General features: G+C 37.4%; 1 protein-coding gene across 2 annotated transcripts in view; it reads left to right on the top strand.

Moving 5' to 3' along the window:
- The first annotated feature begins 1,101 nt into the window (after positions 1 to 1,101).
- SRPX2 (sushi repeat containing protein X-linked 2) overlaps positions 1,102 to 21,005 on the top strand; it is a 473,560-nt gene continuing 453,656 nt past the window's right edge. Inside the window, exons 1-2 of one of the 2 annotated variants that reach the window (XM_044057516.1) lie at positions 1,102 to 1,290; positions 1,765 to 1,888. In XM_044057516.1, coding sequence (XP_043913451.1) covers positions 1,819 to 1,888 — 70 coding nt within the window. In that variant the 5' untranslated portion in view covers positions 1,102 to 1,290; positions 1,765 to 1,818. Of the gene's footprint in view, positions 1,417 to 1,764; positions 1,889 to 21,005 lie in introns of both variants that reach the window. The other variant, XM_044057515.1, reaches the window with a different exon arrangement.

Genomic DNA, 21,005 nt, shown 5'->3' with positions numbered 1-21,005 from the left:
GTGTCAAGGGACAGTAGTTTACTTATTGAGCCACTCAGGGATGCATTCATCATCTATTGTTCTACTAAACAGCTATTAGTCCACTGTTTTTTTTTTTCTAAAGAGCCGTGGATAGTGTAAAATACAATAATACAATTGGTACAATTTTGTAGAAAAGTACATTTTTTTCCCATTTAATAAAGTGCATCTGATTGTTCCAGATTCACATGCTGATTTCCAAACTGGCATTTCAGTTTTTATAAACTATAAAACTCCCTAAAGCTGACATTAGATGAGGGCAGTAACTACATGAGATTCACAGTTTCACAATGTAACAGCAACTTTCTGATGGTAAGTACCCCTAACAGTATCAGGCAATATAAAACAATATATTTTACCAGCATTAATGTAGTGTCATCCACATGCTCCAACTTTTAGGGGATAAACACTCCACAGCCGTACTGTTAAATATATAGATTCCAGGGAGATATACATGAGGGTGAACAAGAATATTTAAAACACCATTCAGCATTCCCCCGTTAAATGTCTATGTCATTAGGAAGTTGTCAGTTTCACTGGATTTCAAGATTTAACATTTTCTCTACACCTTCTGCAGCCATTTGCACATAGCAGAATATGAAAAAAAGAAAAAAAAAAACACACGGCTGGCTCTAAAACAGAAGCCAAACTGAGAATAATCACATTGCAGTTTCTAAAAGTTTTTATGTGTAGTTTGGACTATAGAGTTTGTTCAGTGCTGAAACTTGCCTATAATATTGCCAACATTAATATTCTATTCATAACATTTGTTAACTTTGAAGTGCACCAGATTTATGTGCCCCTGTCTAGTGTCATAAATGTTATAAATACAACAGCTCTGAGTTTTGGCACTAGATGGGTGATATGGAATTAGTTTAACATGGAGTATTTTGAAGGGATTCTGTGTTTTTTTTTTTGTTACCCTTTATAATTAGGTTGCTACAAATCACTGAATTAATGAAAGGCACGCCTCCCACCCTCCCCTCAACTTTCTAGAGTAAAAATGAAATGAGAATGTGTCATCATTACTAATAGTAGATGCATCTAAAAATTTCCATCCTTTTCTATTGGCTTTTTTCCTCACAGCCCACACTTCCTGATGGTTAGTATTTCAGAGCTGTTAAGTCACTTTTTTGGCAAACACTATTATTGGGAAGAGGAGAAGAGACGGCCGTCATAGCAGAGCCTCTGGCAGGGAACGTGACCACTGAGGGAAGTAAAGTGGACTGTTCTGAAAGGCAAAGGACAAAAAGAGAAGCCCCGTAACAGCAGGTGAGGATTTACCACACATGGATGGAGATAACCTTCACAAATGAGTCATATAAATAAATCAAGAAAATAAATTTCTGTCAGGGCAGAAAATGGAAAATATGCATTCCTCAGAAAACTTCATGAAATGTAAGTGCTTCTAAAAAAGCATAGAACAGGAAAATGAGCTGGGGGAAAAAAGCATTCATAGTTCATCTACAATTGCATTACAAAGTTTTTTTTTTTTTTTACAGTCTTTGCTTTTGTTCAAGTACATCGTTACATTCCTTTTATACAACTGAATTAAGAAGCATTAATAGTTTCTCTGACTTCATGAAGAAAGGTTTTTGTTTTATAATCGTGTTTATTTGGTTCAAATATGCTCTTAGGTCCTTTTTATATAGTTAGTTATATTTGAATATGTTACTTTATTCTTTATGAATGTATGTTAATTTCTGAGGAAATACAACCACTCCCTCTTTCTTTGGGTTTGTATAGGGTGAAGACGTGATTTCTTCTTGTCTTTAGTCCAGTTACCTGCAGCAGGACAACATGTTATGGGTATACATCTGTTTACATTTGCTGTTCTTTGTGACTTTGGCTCTTGGTACGAATTATGAAGGTAAGTGACTATGAAGTTAGCGGTACAAAAAGCTTTGGTTGTGTTTATGTTTCAGGAGTAGTTAGAAACTGCAAATATAACTCAGGTGTAAGAACAGTGTAAGAATAGTCTCATTGCTTGTAAAATTGACAAATGAAATGTTTAACACTGCCCAAATAAAATGTCAAATACATACAGATAATGGATGTGTGCAAAGTAAGCTGATTTCTTAGAGATAATGTATTTTCCCTTTCCAAAACTCAGAACATTTAACTTTCAGCCAAGTTTGAAAGCTGAGAAGAATGTATTGCAAATATTTACATAATGTAGACCGACCCTCTCCCTTGTACATATACATATATATGTTCTTAATAGAGAACGGCATAAAACATGACCATGTTTTGTCTGTTCTTGCTTTGAGCACTTTTATTCAATTGGTATTGCTACTGATTTTTTACCTTAACTGACATTGTATTTAGCTGAATGGCCATTTCAGATTTATGTACTGTGCAGTTTTAAAAATATGCAATGTGGTTTCTTCACTCAGACTTCTAAAATGGGAAACAGTTTTAACAAACATTTGAATTAGTTTTTGTTCCTTTTAACTACAGGGATTGTACTGTAACATGAGTATAATATGATGACTGGTATGCATCAGCTTTATTGTCTCATGAGAACACTTAAGGAAAAAAAGGCATCTGTTTCTTATAAAGCAGCTGTTTGCAACATTTATGTTTTCACAGCTATTATCCATAAGGCTAAGTGAGTCATCTTAATTATGTAAACTGAAAGGGGCACAGAAAAGTTATCTTGCATTCTTCAGATTTTTCATATTAGCATAACATTCAAATAGCATTAACATATTTGACTGCTTTTATAAGAAATACAAACTTCTACACAAACATCATTAATAACAAAGTGCTAATGGTTTCTTAACTGAGAACCTCACCCTAAAGATAACCTTTGCAATACATTCTTCATACTTCATAGTTTGCAACGTTTTTTTAAGAATCAGGGGCAAAGTCATAAATATGCAGGCCAAAGACCCATAATCAGGGAGACTTAGTAAATATTACTCTAATTCACTTTCAAAGTTAATAGAACAACATGCTTTGCATCAAGATTAATTATCTGAAGAATAAGAAAGTATAAAGCTCTAATGTCTGTCATTATTGACTGACTAATCCTCAGTGATTTATCAATTCATCAGAAATGTTTGATGGACATAAACACAGACACATTGGTATAATGGCTAAGTTCTTCTCCTTATAGACACAAGGTCCAAGGTTTGATTATACTCTCCATTCACTGTTTGTGTGGAACTTGAATCCCACAAAAATAGTATAACTTAGAAAGGACAAAAATATGAAGCAAAGTTAGGGATATTCTGCAAAATTACAGACAGTAGAGAGCTATTTCATTCATTCATTTAGCAATTACCTGTTAATACAACTCTAAGTCACTGGGGAGCCAAAGTCTGTCACAAGATTCAGTGAGCACAAGGCAGGGAAATTAGTTCTGGAAGGGATGTCAGTCCACTAGAGCACTGCACAGCACATAAAAGGCAAGTTCAATAGTTCACCCACGCCACATATTTGGTGCTAGAATGAAATGTAGATACAGCAAAGACTCTGCAGAGAAGGCACCCTGCTAAGAACTGAAATAGAATACCAAATGTTCTGAGACATCAATACTATCTGATATTTTGGGGAGGGCTTTCAGAACTAATATACCTCAAATCTTTTTATCTATTTGACATTTGTTGACCAGGAAAGTCCGACTAGGACAGAGCCTATTTTCATCTGGGGCGTCTTTGAAATGTGGGAGGAAACCAGAGTACCCAGAGGAAACCCACACGAACACAGGGAGGATATGCAGACGCCACACAGAAGGCATCCTAGCCAGGAATTGAACCAGAGAACCTCTTGCTTTGAGGTGATAGCGTTAACCACTGCACCATTGCGGCCATTATGTGGCCTCTAGGTACCAACTAGACTATCCTTTTAATTTCCAAAATATTACACTTCTTATGATAAGAACTCCTTCTATAAAACTGTATTTTTTTGCTCAGTGGAATACATTTTAAAAACTTCAAACTACATATATTTTCACTGTAAAGTACTCATAAGCAATCAGACATTAGTTTACCATTTCAAGGTTTCATGGTCTTTCCTTAAGAAGGTTGAAGTAGGTTACCAAGCCTGCACTGAAACACAAATTCCTGGTTATCCACTCTTAACAAAACAGGTTTCCTCACTATCTAGCAGATTCTAGTGAAGTAAGTGCAGGTGAAGTAGCAGCAAGCAGCTCTGAGGAACATCAATCATCTGTCAGCACTGGTGAATGTAAGACACATCAATCATCTGTCAGCACTGGTGAATGTAAGACACATCAATCATCTGTCAGCACTGGTGAATGTAAGACACATCAATCATCTGTCAGCACTGGTGAATGTAAGACACATCAATCATCTGTCAGCACTGGTGAATGTAAGACACATCAATCATCTGTCAGCACTGGTGAATGTAAGACACATCAATCATCTGTCAGCACTGGTGAATGTAAGACACATCAATCATCTGCAGCACTGGTGAATGTAAGACACATCAATCATCTGCAGCACTGGTGAATGTAAGACACATCAATCATCTGCAGCACTGGTGAATGTAAGACACATCAATCATCTGTCAGCACTGGTGAATGTAAGACACATCAATCATCTGCAGCACTGGTGAATGTAAGACACATCAATCATCTGCAGCACTGGTGAATGTAAGACACATCAATCATCTGCAGCACTGGTGAATGTAAGACACATCAATCATCTGCAGCACTGGTGAATGTAAGACACATCAATCATCTGCAGCACTGGTGAATGTAAGACACATCAATCATCTGCAGCACTGGTGAATGTAAGACACATCAATCATCTGCAGCACTGGTGAATGTAAGACACATCAATCATCTGCAGCACTGGTGAATGTAAGACACATCAATCATCTGCAGCACTGGTGAATGTAAGACACATCAATCATCTGTCAGCACTGGTGAATGTAAGACACATCAATCATCTGTCAGCACTGGTGAATGTAAGACACATCAATCATCTGTCAGCACTGGTGAATGTAAGACACATCAATCATCTGTCAGCACTGGTGAATGTAAGACACATCAATCATCTGTCAGCACTGGTGAATGTAAGACACATCAATCATCTGTCAGCACTGGTGAATGTAAGACACATCAATCATCTGTCAGCACTGGTGAATGTAAGACACATCAATCATCTGCAGCACTGGTGAATGTAAGACACATCAATCATCTGCAGCACTGGTGAATGTAAGACACATCAATCATCTGCAGCACTGGTGAATGTAAGACACATCAATCATCTGTCAGCACTGGTGAATGTAAGACACATCAATCATCTGCAGCACTGGTGAATGTAAGACACATCAATCATCTGCAGCACTGGTGAATGTAAGACACATCAATCATCTGCAGCACTGGTGAATGTAAGACACATCAATCATCTGTCAGCACTGGTGAATGTAAGACACATCAATCATCTGTCAGCACTGGTGAATGTAAGACACATCAATCATCTGTCAGCACTGGTGAATGTAAGACACATCAATCATCTGTCAGCACTGGTGAATGTAAGACACATCAATCATCTGTCAGCACTGGTGAATGTAAGACACATCAATCATCTGTCAGCACTGGTGAATGTAAGACACATCAATCATCTGTCAGCACTGGTGAATGTAAGACACATCAATCATCTGCAGCACTGGTGAATGTAAGACACATCAATCATCTGTCAGCACTGGTGAATGTAAGACACATCAATCATCTGTCAGCACTGGTGAATGTAAGACACATCAATCATCTGCAGCACTGGTGAATGTAAGACACATCAATCATCTGTCAGCACTGGTGAATGTAAGACACATCAATCATCTGCAGCACTGGTGAATGTAAGACACATCAATCATCTGTCAGCACTGGTGAATGTAAGACACATCAATCATCTGCAGCACTGGTGAATGTAAGACACATCAATCATCTGCAGCACTGGTGAATGTAAGACACATCAATCATCTGTCAGCACTGGTGAATGTAAGACACATCAATCATCTGTCAGCACTGGTGAATGTAAGACACATCAATCATCTGTCAGCACTGGTGAATGTAAGACACATCAATCATCTGCAGCACTGGTGAATGTAAGACACATCAATCATCTGTCAGCACTGGTGAATGTAAGACACATCAATCATCTGCAGCACTGGTGAATGTAAGACACATCAATCATCTGTCAGCACTGGTGAATGTAAGACACATCAATCATCTGTCAGCACTGGTGAATGTAAGACACATCAATCATCTGCAGCACTGGTGAATGTAAGACACATCAATCATCTGTCAGCACTGGTGAATGTAAGACACATCAATCATCTGTCAGCACTGGTGAATGTAAGACACATCAATCATCTGTCAGCACTGGTGAATGTAAGACACATCAATCATCTGCAGCACTGGTGAATGTAAGACACATCAATCATCTGTCAGCACTGGTGAATGTAAGACACATCAATCATCTGTCAGCACTGGTGAATGTAAGACACATCAATCATCTGTCAGCACTGGTGAATGTAAGACACATCAATCATCTGTCAGCACTGGTGAATGTAAGACACATCAATCATCTGTCAGCACTGGTGAATGTAAGACACATCAATCATCTGTCAGCACTGGTGAATGTAAGACACATCAATCATCTGTCAGCACTGGTGAATGTAAGACACATCAATCATCTGTCAGCACTGGTGAATGTAAGACACATCAATCATCTGTCAGCACTGGTGAATGTAAGACACATCAATCATCTGTCAGCACTGGTGAATGTAAGACACATCAATCATCTGCAGCACTGGTGAATGTAAGACACATCAATCATCTGTCAGCACTGGTGAATGTAAGACACATCAATCATCTGCAGCACTAGTTAATGTAAGACCTCTTCCTGGGCTTTTGCCATCAGAAAACACACAGGTACAGATTTTTCATCTGCAGCATCCCTTCATATACCAGATGTCTATATCTAAAATCTCTGTACTGCCTAACAAATCTTGTTTTTTTCCATGTTCTCATACTGGTTTAGACACTGTAACTGTGGCTGTAACTGGATTGTTATGTCCCCTGACTGAGAACCATGACCAGGTACTGTAGTATATGTCACAGATATGCAAGGAATCCATTTAGGGCTATAAGTAGCATTCTTTTTACAAACAAATCTTTTCTAGGTATAAAAATTCTATACTTTGCATGGTTGTTAATATTCTGTTTCTAAGTTCCTTTAAAATCTGACAAAAAACAAGTCCATTGTGACCTCTATTTCTTTGATAAAAAGCAATTTTGTGTGACTCAAACCTTTCATTATGTGAAGGGTAATTTTTTTTAAACACCTTTACTGAATTATCACTTGTGACACAGGCAAACGTACATTTATATAAAAGTAACCAAACCATATTAGCATGTATCGATCTATACCATATAATCAACCCAACATTATAACATTTTTCAATTCCTGCCTTCTTTTCAACCTTATTCCTCCTCCTAAACATTTTTTTCTGTAGGTATTGTTCCCATAATTTCCATTTTTTTCTATGTAATATACTCCTACCCTTCTAAAGATCCCATTTCCTGTTCTCTTATCCCTGTTGCAATATTCATTACTTCAAGTATAGTTGGCCTAGACTTTGAGTTCCATTTTCTAGTAATTGCTTTTTTTGCCAGTCACCAAAATTAAACTTACTATGTCTAGGCAATTCAGATCCTGTATCCCAGCTCAAAAAACGTATTTCTTTAGTTACACTCATTTGCTTGCCCAGTATTTCTTACAGACTACTCTGTAGGGAATCCTTAAAGTCTGCAAACTCATTACATTCTGAGAACATATGCTCCTACGTATCTCTTTCTTCCTCATTAGACCTCCAACATTTGCCATCTATTAAAGGAAAACTTCTTTGGAATCTGCTCGAAGTATAAAAGTATGCAAACACTTCCAGGCAAAAATCCTAAACCTTCTAGATTTTGCGGCATATCTGGGAGCCATACACATGTCTTCCCATTGTTTCCAGGCAAAAATCCTAAATCTTTTAGATTGTGCGGCGTATTTTGGAGCCATACACTTCTTCCCATTGTTTCTTTATCTTTTTTGATTTCCTCTGATTGATTCTTTTAGTTATCATACAATATTTTATATGCCTTACTAATTATCCCATTTTTAACAGCAGCTTCTGTTCCTGATTCAGTTAAAACCTCACCCAGTACAGGTCTTTCATTTCAGATTCCCCTGTCTCTTTCTCTTTGTCTGTACTCTGATATCAATCTCTGATAGGGAAGGCAGTTTCTAGCCTGCAATCCAAATGTCTTCTTGGCCTCTTCTCACTCTGTTACCTTTCCCACTCTATTTATTTGTTCCCAATATCTTGGTCCCATTGTCACCTTCCTCCAGTAAATCTCATCCCCCTCTTGTCTATTCTCTGTACCCCTATATACAGTCATCCCTTTTTTTAAACACTTTTATTGAATTATCACTTGTGACATAGGCACATTTACATTTATATAAAAGTAATCAAACTGTATTAACAAATTAAAATTAACCGACATTATGCTTCACATATATTGCTATATGTCATATAACCTACTATTTTTCAATTCCTGTCCCCTTTTTTAAACAAGAAACATCTTTATTAAACCATCACTTATGGCATAAGCAGTCATATATTTATATAAATGAAAACAAACCACACTGACACAATCCTAGTTGTAAGCATTTTACATCTCAAACCATACTGATACACTCCCAGTTGCAAACATTATACATTACTTATAATCTACCCAATCATTTTCAGTCAGACATTACATAGCTCATTTAAGTCCTGCCTTCTTTTAAACCTCATTCCTCCACTGTATGTATTGTTCCCACAATTCTCACTTTTTTCTATGTAGTTTGCTCCTACCTTTTTATAAAGATCTCAATTCCAGTTGTTTTATCTGTGTTACTATATTCACTACATCTAATACAGTTGGTTTAGATTTTGATTTCCATTTTCTAGTAACTGTTTTTTTTTGGCAGCCACCATAATTAGAGACAGCAGGGCCATACAATATGTAGGCAACTCCAGTTCTGTACATAGCTCAGAAAAATCATCTCCCTCATCACACCAATCTGCCCATCCAGCATCTCTGACAGTGCATCCGGCAAGGAATCTTTAAAGTCCACCAGTCCCTAGAAAATATGTTCCTAAGTATCTTTTTCTTCCCTGTCACACCTCCAACATTTGCTATCTACCTGAGGAAAAATTCTCTGGAGTCTACTTGAGGTATAAAAATATCTGTGTAAACATTTCCAAGCAAAAATCCTAAATCTTCCAGATGTTGTTGCATATTTGGAAGACATACATGTTTCTTTGTGAATTGCTTATCCATTCTCTCTTCCCAATCCTTTCTAACCACCTCTGATTGATTTTTATAGTTATCGTGCAATATTTTATATGCTCTACTAATTACTCATTTTTAATGGCAGCTTCTGTTTTAGATTCTACTAAAAACTCTACCAGTGCTAGTCTTTCATTTTAGGACCCCCTATTTCTTTCCCTTTGCCTATACTCTGATATCAGTCCTTGATAGGGAAGGCAATCTCTAACCTGCAGTCCAAATTAATTCTTGACATCTTCCCATTTTATCATCTTTCCCTCTCTAGTTATTTGCTCCCAATACCTTGGTTTACTTGCCAGTTTTCTCCAATATATTCCATCCCTCTCTTGATTATTGTCTGTATCTCTAACTGCAGTCATCCCTATTGGCAGAATGTCCTTTCTCCATTCCCGTGTTGGCTTAGTTCTTAGGATACTTTCTGCTACTTTATGGATATAATATCCTGTATGAGTATTGTTATTCTCCTTAAAGTCCTTCATCCAAAATCCCAGTCTCTCTTTGTTCTTGAGCTTCTCCCCCCATTCAACATCATCTTTTTCCACTTTGAATTATACTTTTCTGCTTGTGCTATGTATAGGGGCCTTAACTGTGTAGCTCTGAAATACCCTTTTAAATTGGGCAATCCCAATCCACCCTGTTCTACTGGAAGAATCAGGTGATCCCACTTGACTCTTGCCATCTTCCCCTCCCAGAAAAATTCCTTCAGTTCTTTATTAATTGCTATTCACAGCATCTCCTCTGGTTGATAAAAATATGCCTGACCTGTGTATAAGATTAAAGGGACTAAAACATTTTGACTGTTTGTATCTTGCTATACATATCCATATAACAAAGCTTCCATTTTGTCAGTTTTTGTGTTATCTTTTGTTTAGTCTCTTCCCAGATATCCTTAGGTGCCACACCAGAATCATTTTTAATCCATACTCCTAAATACTTCTGTGATGTCCCTGCACTGGCCCAGTAATCAAGGAGCCTCAATCCCCACCACTAGCACCAGTGAGGGACGTGCACACTGGGAGGATGACAAGTACACACACATTAAAGTATAATTTCCCTTAAGAGTACACAGAGCTCACAGAAGATCTGGGGCTGGTTTCTCCCTCTTTCTCCAGATCCCCAGTAAGACTTCCCACTGGCACAGCTATAGGATTAAGATCTCAGCTGAGCGTTCAAGCCAAAATCTCAAGCACCCTCTCTGTCCAGCCAGTGCTTTGTGTCCCTGTCCAAGTAGCTGACACATACACTTTGAGATTTGATTTATATACAAACACACACACACTCCTGGGAAAGGCTGGCACAGTTTTACTAGCTATGCCCCCTTCTGGCCAGACTAAAAGGTAGTTATCACTACCACCAACCAACTCTTTATCGACTACTATAAGGCCCCTTCCCAAAGGGTGACCAATCCTTCCGTGTGACGTTACTATTATCCAAATGGTAAGTGTGACCAAGACTTTCAAGGTTATTGGAGTAGCGATATAGTGTCACTAAATACATATGCAAGTACTCTAAGAGCTTAAATATCTCTAAACAAACCAGCTACAATTAAAAGGTTTAAATATATTTAATAATAAATAATAAAAGAACAAGACAATACTCAGTAACTCAACACAGTGACTACATAGTTCAGAATCACAGGAAGTATTTTAAAACAACATTGCAGGACAGTCTCAAATAAACACAGAAAACATCTAAACTAATCTTTACTATATTACTATCTCAAAACTAAATACTATACCTAAGTAACTTACAGAGCAAGGCAAATGCAGATAAGAAGTGCTGAATGGGTGTTTTCAGATCCAAGACAAGATACAAAATGCACAGTCTCTGAGAGCAAAACATTACTGCTGGGTCAGCTTTGGATGACATCACGCTTTGTCACCTACCCTCAGTTCCCAGGCTTAACAGATATTTAGAATTTAGCACCTCTGTGTCAAAAATAATTATCTCTCAGATGTGCAGCTGCTAGGAAGTCACAGAGCAATAAAAACACTCCACATGTTAAACCTAGTAATTACTTCTGTTTCAAGACAGTAGGAAAACCTCTAACTCTAAACATTGTGTCTGCTTGCTGCACTGAAACATAACTGTAAAACACTTTACTTTTCAACTTATTTTCTTGAGGGTTTGCAAGTTAACTCTGTATGTTCCAGCCTCTACCATCAAAACATACATTTGCATAGGCATATAGTTTATATACATTTCTGTTCTTTTCCAGTAGGGTACACTGTAGTTACATTCTTGAAGCTCAGTACATAACATACAGTTCAACACACATTTCTGCACCAGTAGTTTAATGTCCACATAACATACAGTTCTCTTACATTTATAAGACAAGGATAGGAATCATATTAATATTCACAAATGACATAGAATTATTTACAAAATTCCAGCAAGCTGGGCTGGCAGCCTCACAACTTCATTTTAACATGTCCCCATAAATAAGGATATTGCTGAACTGATTTGTGTGTGGGTACATAATTTACCTGTATTGCCTTTGCTTTAGCTTCATTAATTTTGTATCCCAAAAAGATATGAAATGGTCTCAAAATGTTCCACAACACTGTAATCTCTCTTTCTGGTTTTGCCAGGTATAAAATAATATAATCTGCAAATAGAGCCAACTTTTCTTGACTGCCATACTAATTATATCCTTGAATTTCTGAGTCCCTTATTTTCTTGCCAGTAGTTGCAATTAAGAAATGGGAAAGAGGACATCCCTGCCTGGTTCCACTGCTTAAGCAGAAAATATCAGAGAGGACCCCACCCACTTTAATTTTCACCTCCAATCCCTCATATATTCTCCTAATCAATCTTATATTTTTTTCAGAAAATGCAATGCTTCCATTGTCCTGCTCATAAAGTCCCAGCTTACTCTGTTAAATGCTTTCTCTGTATCAAGACCCACCAACAACAATGGTATTTTCTGACATTCCGCTTCCCTCCGGATCATCAGTGTTCTGTTATTGTTGTCAAATATTTGCCTTCCCTCCACAAATAAAGCAAATTAGTGGAAAAACTGCACGCTTCCCTCCACAAAACTACATTGATCCATATCTATCTATTTTGGCATTACTTTTGTCATTCTTTTAGCCATTATAGACATGAACACTGTGTAATCATGTTTTACTATTGAAATGTGTGTGTATGAAGCTGGGCCTGATGGATCTTTGCCCTCTTTAGGTATTAAAGCTATCGCTGCTTTCTTCCAGGATGTTGTTACTTCTCCTCCTCTTAAAATCCTGTTAAACAAAACCATCCAGATCTTTATCAGTTTTTCCCTCCTAGCTTCCAAACTTTCAAAGGAATACCATAGGTTCCTGGGGACTTTCCTGTAAATTACTTATACATCCCAATATTTATCTCATCACCTCCTATCCTAACCATTAGTAATTGAGCCTCCTCTACCTCTAACCTTGGCATCTACCTCTAACCTTGGCATATTTAATTCTTCCATAAACATTTCCTTTTCTTGATTTCCATATTTCTCTGCTTTATACAGACTTACATAAAATTTCCAAAATATTTCTAATACCTCTACAGGATCTCCTGTTACCCTCCTTGTTATAGGCTCCCTAAGCTTGGTGACAGCAATTGCTACGTTCTGTTGCCTGCGTCATTGTGCTGAAAGTTTTTGTGCCCTAGTATTTTTATCAAAAAACAGTTGCTTATCATCAGTCTTTCTAAACTCATGCATATTATTGAGGTACTCCCTTATTTTCTGCTTAGCATTCTGCAGCTAATTCTCTTCTTGTTCTCTGAGATTCCCCTATTCTGCAGTACTTTAACATTTGTCAGTCCCTCTGAATAATTCTTGTTATTTCTTAACCATAGCTCGCTTTCTTTTATTTCCACTATATTTTTAAACTCACTTTAATTTTATCCCACTGCTAGGGTTGTCACCTTTTACGTGGGCCAAAGTGGGATATGGAGGTGCGGCCAATATGACATTGGCCACACCCTCTACCATGATGTCACCACAGAAGTTGTGAAGGAGATGCTGTTTTGGATACAACAGCTGGCTGGCTACTGGAGTGGCTAGCTAGCTGGCTGGCTGGCTGTTTGAGTGGCTAGCTGGCTGGCTGGCTGCTGGAGTGGCTATCTGGCAGGCTGACTGCTGTAGTGGCTAGCTGGTTGATGAGAGTAGCTAGCTGGATGGATGAATGAATGGATGGATGGACTAATAGCTGGATGAGTGGATGGCTGGCTGGCTGGATGATGAATGAATGGATGGCTGGATTGCAGGCTGAATGAATGGATGGCTGGATGACTGGCTAGATGGCTGGATGGATAAATGGATGACTGAATGGCTGGATTAATGGATGGTGGGCTGGCTGGCTGGATGAATGGATGAATAGCTGTTTGGATGGATGGATGGCTGGCTCAGCTGTTAGGAAGAAAAGGAAAATAAAACAAATTTCGGTCTTTTCCTTTAGTGGCTGTAGAAGCACTAAAAACAAACCACTCTACAGCCACGATCTTTGCAGAGCTGTTCCTACCCCACCCCTTCATCCAATTGTTACATGATTTAAAACACCCGGACCTAACAGGGAATAGCTTTACCTGCAGGTATGGGTTGGTGATTTAACTGAGTTGCCGTGGAAAAGCCAGAAGTAATTGCAGCTTTTCCATGGTGATTCAGTGTGATCGAAAAGTGGGACTTTTCAAGTCCCACTACTTTGCACAGTGGGCAACAGGATGAGGCAGCTCAACCCGTGAGTATCCTGCTGATTATGGAACGGATGGCAACCTTATCCCACTCCCTAGTTATATATTCAGAAGAAATTTATATCCTCTCTAATAGCTCCTGAATAATCGCCACTATGCATTCTTTAAAGTCCTCTCTTTTCATCAGATATGGGAAAGCACCAGTGTCTCATTTTTATTTCATTACCCTGTATTTTTATTTTAGTTATTATTGGTGCATGATCTGAAATAGTTATGGGGTGTGTATCAAGACCTTCAAGACCTTCAATTAAATGCACATGTTCTTGTGAAATGTAAATGCTGTCTAGCCTAGCCCAGTTTTTATATCTTTATATCCTATTACTGAATTCACATCTTCCATGCCAAATATTTCCATAAATTACTTCAAATAAATCTAGCCTCCTTTGTTATACTTTCCCTTCTGGGCCCTCCAGACACATCTTCACTGCTGCAAAGCACGTCCCAGTCCCCACCTATAAGTAATATTCCTTGCTGAAAACATTATTTCTCCCATAATTTTCTCAAGCTCCATTACAGCAGTTTTAGGTGGAATATAAATGCATGCCAGTGTAATCCTCCTCCCTTGCCAGTAGCCCCTTAGAACTACAAATCTGCCATTATTATCTTTTTTTATCCTCTGTCTAGTCATCCCTATCAGCAGAATCGCCTTTCTCCATTCCCATGTTGGCTTAGTTCTTAGTACACTTTCTGCAACTTTATGGTTGTTATTCTCTTTAATGTCCAAAATCCCACTATTTTCTTATTTCTTGAATTATCTCCCTGCTTTGTCATCATCCCTTTCCACTCTGAATTGTAGCTTTCTACTTGTGTTGTATATAAGAGACTTAAATGAGTCAGTACTGGGCCCACTCCTTTTTGGTATTTATTTCTCTGAAATGGAAGCAAAAGCTGAAAGTTTATGGCTGACTAAGTCTGCAGATGATTGTATGCTGGTAGTTATCATCGACTCTCCTGCAGACACTAGCATTCTTCAAGAAAGCCTATCTCTGACTAACAAAGGGTATCAAAGCCATGGTCTTAAACTCAATGCTAAGAAATGCATAATTGTACCCTTTGGGAAGTCAACCATCCTGACTAATTACCATGTTGATAATATGCCCCTAAGAGTCGACCCAGTGGTCAGGGATCTGGGTATGCACATAAACAGTAGCCTTACCTTTGACTACCATGTGGCCACCGTGGAGTGTAATCCTTTTACTTTGAGCAATGTATAAGTAACAGCATGGCACCTCGGTCCAAAGAGGTTATTATCCCACTGTACTCCGCCCTCATCAGACCAACCATAGATTACAATGCTCCCTTCAGTATATACCTGACCGAGGCATCTGCAGTAACTGGAGTGACCTCAGAGGTTCCTTGCAAAAAGAATACAAGGCATAACAAACCTGCCTTATGCAAAGTGCCTTAAAGCTCTTACTCTGTACTCAGTCTGATATAGATTGCTGAAGGGTGATCTATGCCTAGCTTAGAAGTCATCCGCAAACTACACACTCATGAATCTCCTGCATGTTCATTAGTCAAACAATACAAGAAATACAAGGTCTGTGGGCCTGAATTTTGTCTGTGACTTAAACAGGACATGCAGATGAGATAGATACATGTCCCAGAGACTGCCCCTCCTGTGGAACAGGCTTCCCAACCATGTGAAGCTGAGCTCATCTATTATCCAGTTTAAGTGCAACCTAGACCAATGGATAGGGAATAGGACATTTACACCCCATGTATGGGTGGCCCAGCACCCATGTCTCTTATGGACAGAGGTAGCTTATAAATGCCTGGCCCTCAATGTCCTGTTTGGATACAGGATATCATTATTCTTTTGGGAAAACTTAGCTAGGCCCTCCATGTCATTAGCCTGGTAACAATCTATGAATCTACGAAATGTGTAGCTCTAAAACATCCCTTCAAATCAGGTAATCCTAAGCCTCCTTGTTCTTTTGGGAGTATCAGCTTATCCCGCTTGACTCTAGCATTCTTCTCCTCCCAGATAAAATCCATCAACTCTTTATTAATTACTATCCCTAACTTCTCCCCTGGTTAGTAAAAATATGCTTGACCTGTGTATAAAACTGAAGGGTCTAAAAACATTTTACTGCTTGTATCTTGCTATCATATTCATAGGCAAGATCTTCCAGGTTGTCAGTTTTTGTATTATCTTTTATTTAGTTCTTTTCCCACATATCCATACTCCTAAATACTTCATTTTATCATGTCGCCAAAAATATAACTATTGCTAAACCAAGTCATGTGCTGGTACATAGTTTACATCCACAGACTTTGTTTTATTTTCATTAATTTTACATCTTGAAAAAAAAAAAAAACAGAACTGTCTCAGAAAGTTCCACAACACTGAGATGTCCTTTTCTGCTTCCATCAGGTAGAATCATCTGCAAATAAAGCCAGCTTTTTTGGACACCATACAAATGGTGTCCTCAAATTTCTAAGTCCCTTATTTTCTTTAGTGGTTCTAAATATAATGCAAATAATAAAGGGGAAAGAGAACACCCTTGCTTGGTTTCTCTATTCATACACAACTTATCGGAGAGGAACCCTTCCACTTTGATTTTTTCCTATGATCCCTCATATATCCTTCTAATTAACTTTATTATTGTAACAGAAGTGCAAATGCTTCCATTTTCCTACTCATAAAATCACAGCTTACTCTGTCAAATGCTTTCTCTGCATGAAGACTCGCTGCAAACAGCAGCATTTTTGTTATATTCTGGTTCCCTTTGGATCATCCATTTTCTATTAATGTTGTCAGATGTTTGCCTCCCCTCCAGGAAAACCACACTGACCCATATCTATTCATTTTGACATCACCTTTGCCATTCTTTTAGCCATTAAAGACATAAACACTTTATAGTCATGGTTTAAAATTAAAATAGGCCTATACGAAGCTGGATTTGAAGTTAAGGGTTTTACCATCTTTAGATATTACAGCCACCACAGCTTTTTTTACAGGATGTTGGTGCCTCCACTCCTATTAAAATCCTGTTTAACAAAACCTCCTGGTTCTTTATCATTTTCTTCCACCCTAGATTCCAAACTTCCACAGAAATACTATCTATTTCTGGGGACTTTCCTGCACATTGGTTATACATCACCATTTTTATCTCATGTCTTTCTATCTAAAGTGTTGATCGTTGAGCCTCAGCTTCCTCTAAACTTATCATATTTAAGTCATCCATAAATATTTCCATTTTCACTATTTCTTGATTTCACCACTTATCTGCTTTATACAAATATTCATAAACTTTCCAAAATATCTCTAATAACTCTACAGGATATCTGGTTATTTTTCTTGTTATAAGTTCCCTAAGTTTGGCAACAACCCTTTCTACTTTCTGATCTCTATGTTTGGCAACAACCCTTTCTACTTTCTGTTGCCTAAGTCATTGTGCCAAAAGTTTTTGTGCTCTGGAGTTATTATCAAAAACAGTTCCTTAACAGCAATCTTTCTAAACTCATGTATATTATTTTCTCTTTTGCACTCTGCAATTGTGCCCCTTTTTGTTCTGTAAGATTCCTCTTATTCTGTAATATTTTAACCTTTGTGGGCCCCTCAAAATAATTCTTGTTTCTTTTTAACCAGATTGCATTTTCCTTTATTTTTACCATATTTTTAAATTCCACTTTCATTTTATCCCACTCACTAGCTATAACATCTGGAGTACTTTCTATCTTCCTTAATAACTCATGAATAATTTCCACTATGCATTCCTTAAATTCCTCTGTAACAGGTAGGTGGGGAAGTGCCAATCTCATCTTTACTTCATTACCCTGCATTTTTATCTTAGTAATTATTGGCGCATGATCTGAAATAGTTATTGAACATGTGTCAGAGTTCTCAGTTTAATGCACATGTTCCTGTGAAATATAATTTATCTCTAGCCTAACCTAATTATTGTACCTTGGGGAATAATATGTAAATTCTCTCTGAGTTCCTACTACCAATTTGACATCTTCCATAACAAATATTTTTATAAATTTCTTCAGAAAGCTACCCTCTTTTGTTATATTTTCCCTTCTAGGCCCCCAGATGTATCCTCATTGTTGTAAATCAAATTCCATTCCCCACCTTTAAGTAATAAGCTGCTGACAGCTAATTATTTATTCCAAATTTTTTAAGTTTCATAATAGCAGTTTTTGGTGGGATATAAATATACACCAGTGTAATCCTCATTCCTTGACAGTAGCCCCTTACTACCACAAATCTGCCATTATAATCTTTTTCCCCTCTTCTATCGCTATTAGAGCTTCTCTCACGATTAATATAAGTACTCCTCTTTTCCTTTGTCCCTGATATTCTGCTGAATATCCATCTTGAAATCCTTTCTTTATCAAATGTACATGCTTATTTCTTTCCAAATGTGTCTCTCTGCATTTATTAACATAATTAACTATTCTTTCTTTTTTTGTCTATACCTGTGAAACCATTCGCATTCCAAGATACTATGGAAAATGTCGCTATTATGGAAAGAAGCTGTTATTCCCACCTATTGTATATGGCAGCTTTTTTTAAATCTCTATTTCCAGCTTTTGTGATGATGTTTGGCAGGTTAACACTTTTTACAATTTTTTTCTTATCATCAACATTGGAACCTGTCACATTTTACAAAACTTTTTTGTTTTAATAAAAACCCACAAATAAAAAAAAAAAGAACAGCACCCCCAGAATCTGTTAACTTAATACAAACAAAACTATGTACAATTTCAAATAATGAACTTTAACCCTTCTAACAGGGATATTTGTCCCAAATGGACAGCTGCTAAGACAGGCCTCAATTAACCTCAACTTGAGGTTATTCATACTAAGATGCATGTTACTGCCTGTGCTTCTACTTACACTAATTGGTGTCTGTTCTTTTTTATCTTTATTCACCTCCCAAATGTGAAAACAACCTGCATACTTTAAGGAAACATTAACTTTTAGCCTTGAAGAAGCTAGTGCTCTGGCTTTTTTTTAACTGCCGTATTATCAGCTTGTCTCCTTGGGAACATAAGAGAAAAAATGTAGTCCTCTGCTGCAGCCTCAGAGACAAGCTGAAACATTTATTGCTAAAAGAAAACTTAATTATTTTCAGTGTCCTCATATTTACTCGTTTCCACGTAAAATGTAATATTAGATTAAGCCAAGGGTCCTAATCAAAGCATTCACCTATACAAAAGTAAGAGAAAACATATCACCTCAACATATATTACAGTGTGTGAATATTTGCACCCTGACCCCCCACCTCAGCAACCCAATATTACAGTCTAATAACTTAAACATGCTTTTCTCTAGCTTTGCTTCTCTTTTAGCACTGTAATGCATACATTTCTTAACATCAAAAAAGAAGCAAGAGAAGAAGAAGAAAAGGCATCTGTTCTCTTTAGTAACTTTATCACATACAAGAACAACTTAAAAATAGTTTACTATATAAAACATGCAATTTATCTTTTGAAAAGATTCATAGACATACTGTTAAGAACATAAATATTTCTTACTTACTGCTACCTTTTTCCTTCCTCTTCTCCTCCCCTCAATGTCCTTCCAAACATTAATGACACAAAGTCAGGCAAATGATTTTCAGTTCCCCCACAGGTTTAACAAAGTCAACAACATTCCACTCTCCACTTTTTCTTATACATCCATATTTCACAAATGTGACTGATGCATTACAGAATCATATTTATTCACTAATTTCCCTGATGCTGGTCTTCTTCCTGTTTCTCTCTTTCTCCCAGCACTAGATTCTGCTTCAATTCCAAGGTACTACCAATTCTTCTAGTCAATTCCTATGCTTTTCTGTGTCTCTCAAGCATTTTCCTTTGGAACGGTGGAAAATGTTTCATTTTCAAAATATCTCAGTGTGCTTTATTATCAGAAGAATGAGAACCAGAGGCCCCTTTTACTTGATGGTGCACTTTTTCTTAAACAAACATTTGTAATTCCTCCTTAGCCTGTTTTGCATCAAAAAATTACTTTGAGCTTTCAGGAAAAATATTCTGAAGACAGCTAGATACAGCAGCTTGAATCTCACACCTGTCTTTTGACATTCCATGTTTACTGAAATAAATGTGTTTCTCTTCTGCATGGTGTGCAGTGAATAGTCATTTTCTGCAAATATTCTACTGTCTCCAACTTTTAATACTCTGCTATTTTGCCACAGTTTTTGTCAGGATCAACTCTTTCTATTGACAGTTTTGCATCTTTTTAATACAGGTCTTAGCTGCTTTCTCACGGCCAGATTTGGAGCATGCATATGGTTGTACCTATATAAAATTAATACATTCTTTTCCTTCTAGTTTCTCTGGTACAACAGAAAATCTCATGTTTTCCTATGTGCTCTGGGCTCTAATTCTACCATTTTTTGAAACACCTCTTCTTGAGCAGTCTCAAACTTAGCTGGCCTTTTATTCATATGACGTCTGATTTTTGCAGTTTTATCAGTTCATGTGAATATCTGTTTAAAGCTTCTTCCGTTTTTTTCCAGCCTTTTGTTATTTGAGTAGACATACTCCTTCAGGGTTTAATTTATTTTAATTAGCTCTGAGCACATTTGCCTTATTGTTTTCTTCTAGATTACTGGAAGCCATGTCTTAAACCAATGCTGGAACTTGAACTGTTTTTTGTTGAACAGCTACAGGATTATTCCCAGTCAGTGTGTTTTGTCTTTACCTTTTCTAGTTAATTTTCGTTCAGGCTCTCTTAGTTTCTTCTTTGCTGGCATTCACTCAGTATACTTACTAACTAGCCTGTAACTGAATTTAGTAATAGTGACAGAGTTCTTGGCCCTTGTATTTCTGTTTCTTTTTTCACACTGGGATAGCTGAAGTTAAGCTGTTGATCAGTGCACAGCCATCTTGGAAAGCCCTGAGAGTACTTCTTTAATGAAACAAGAACTGCAACAGTCTG

This window comes from Protopterus annectens, chromosome 15.part0, assembly GCF_019279795.1.
Source record: "Protopterus annectens isolate FY-2018-M chromosome 15.part0, PAN1.0, whole genome shotgun sequence".
Lineage (NCBI taxonomy): Eukaryota > Metazoa > Chordata > Ceratodontiformes > Protopteridae > Protopterus > Protopterus annectens.
This window is presented reverse-complemented; position numbering and strand designations above follow the sequence as displayed.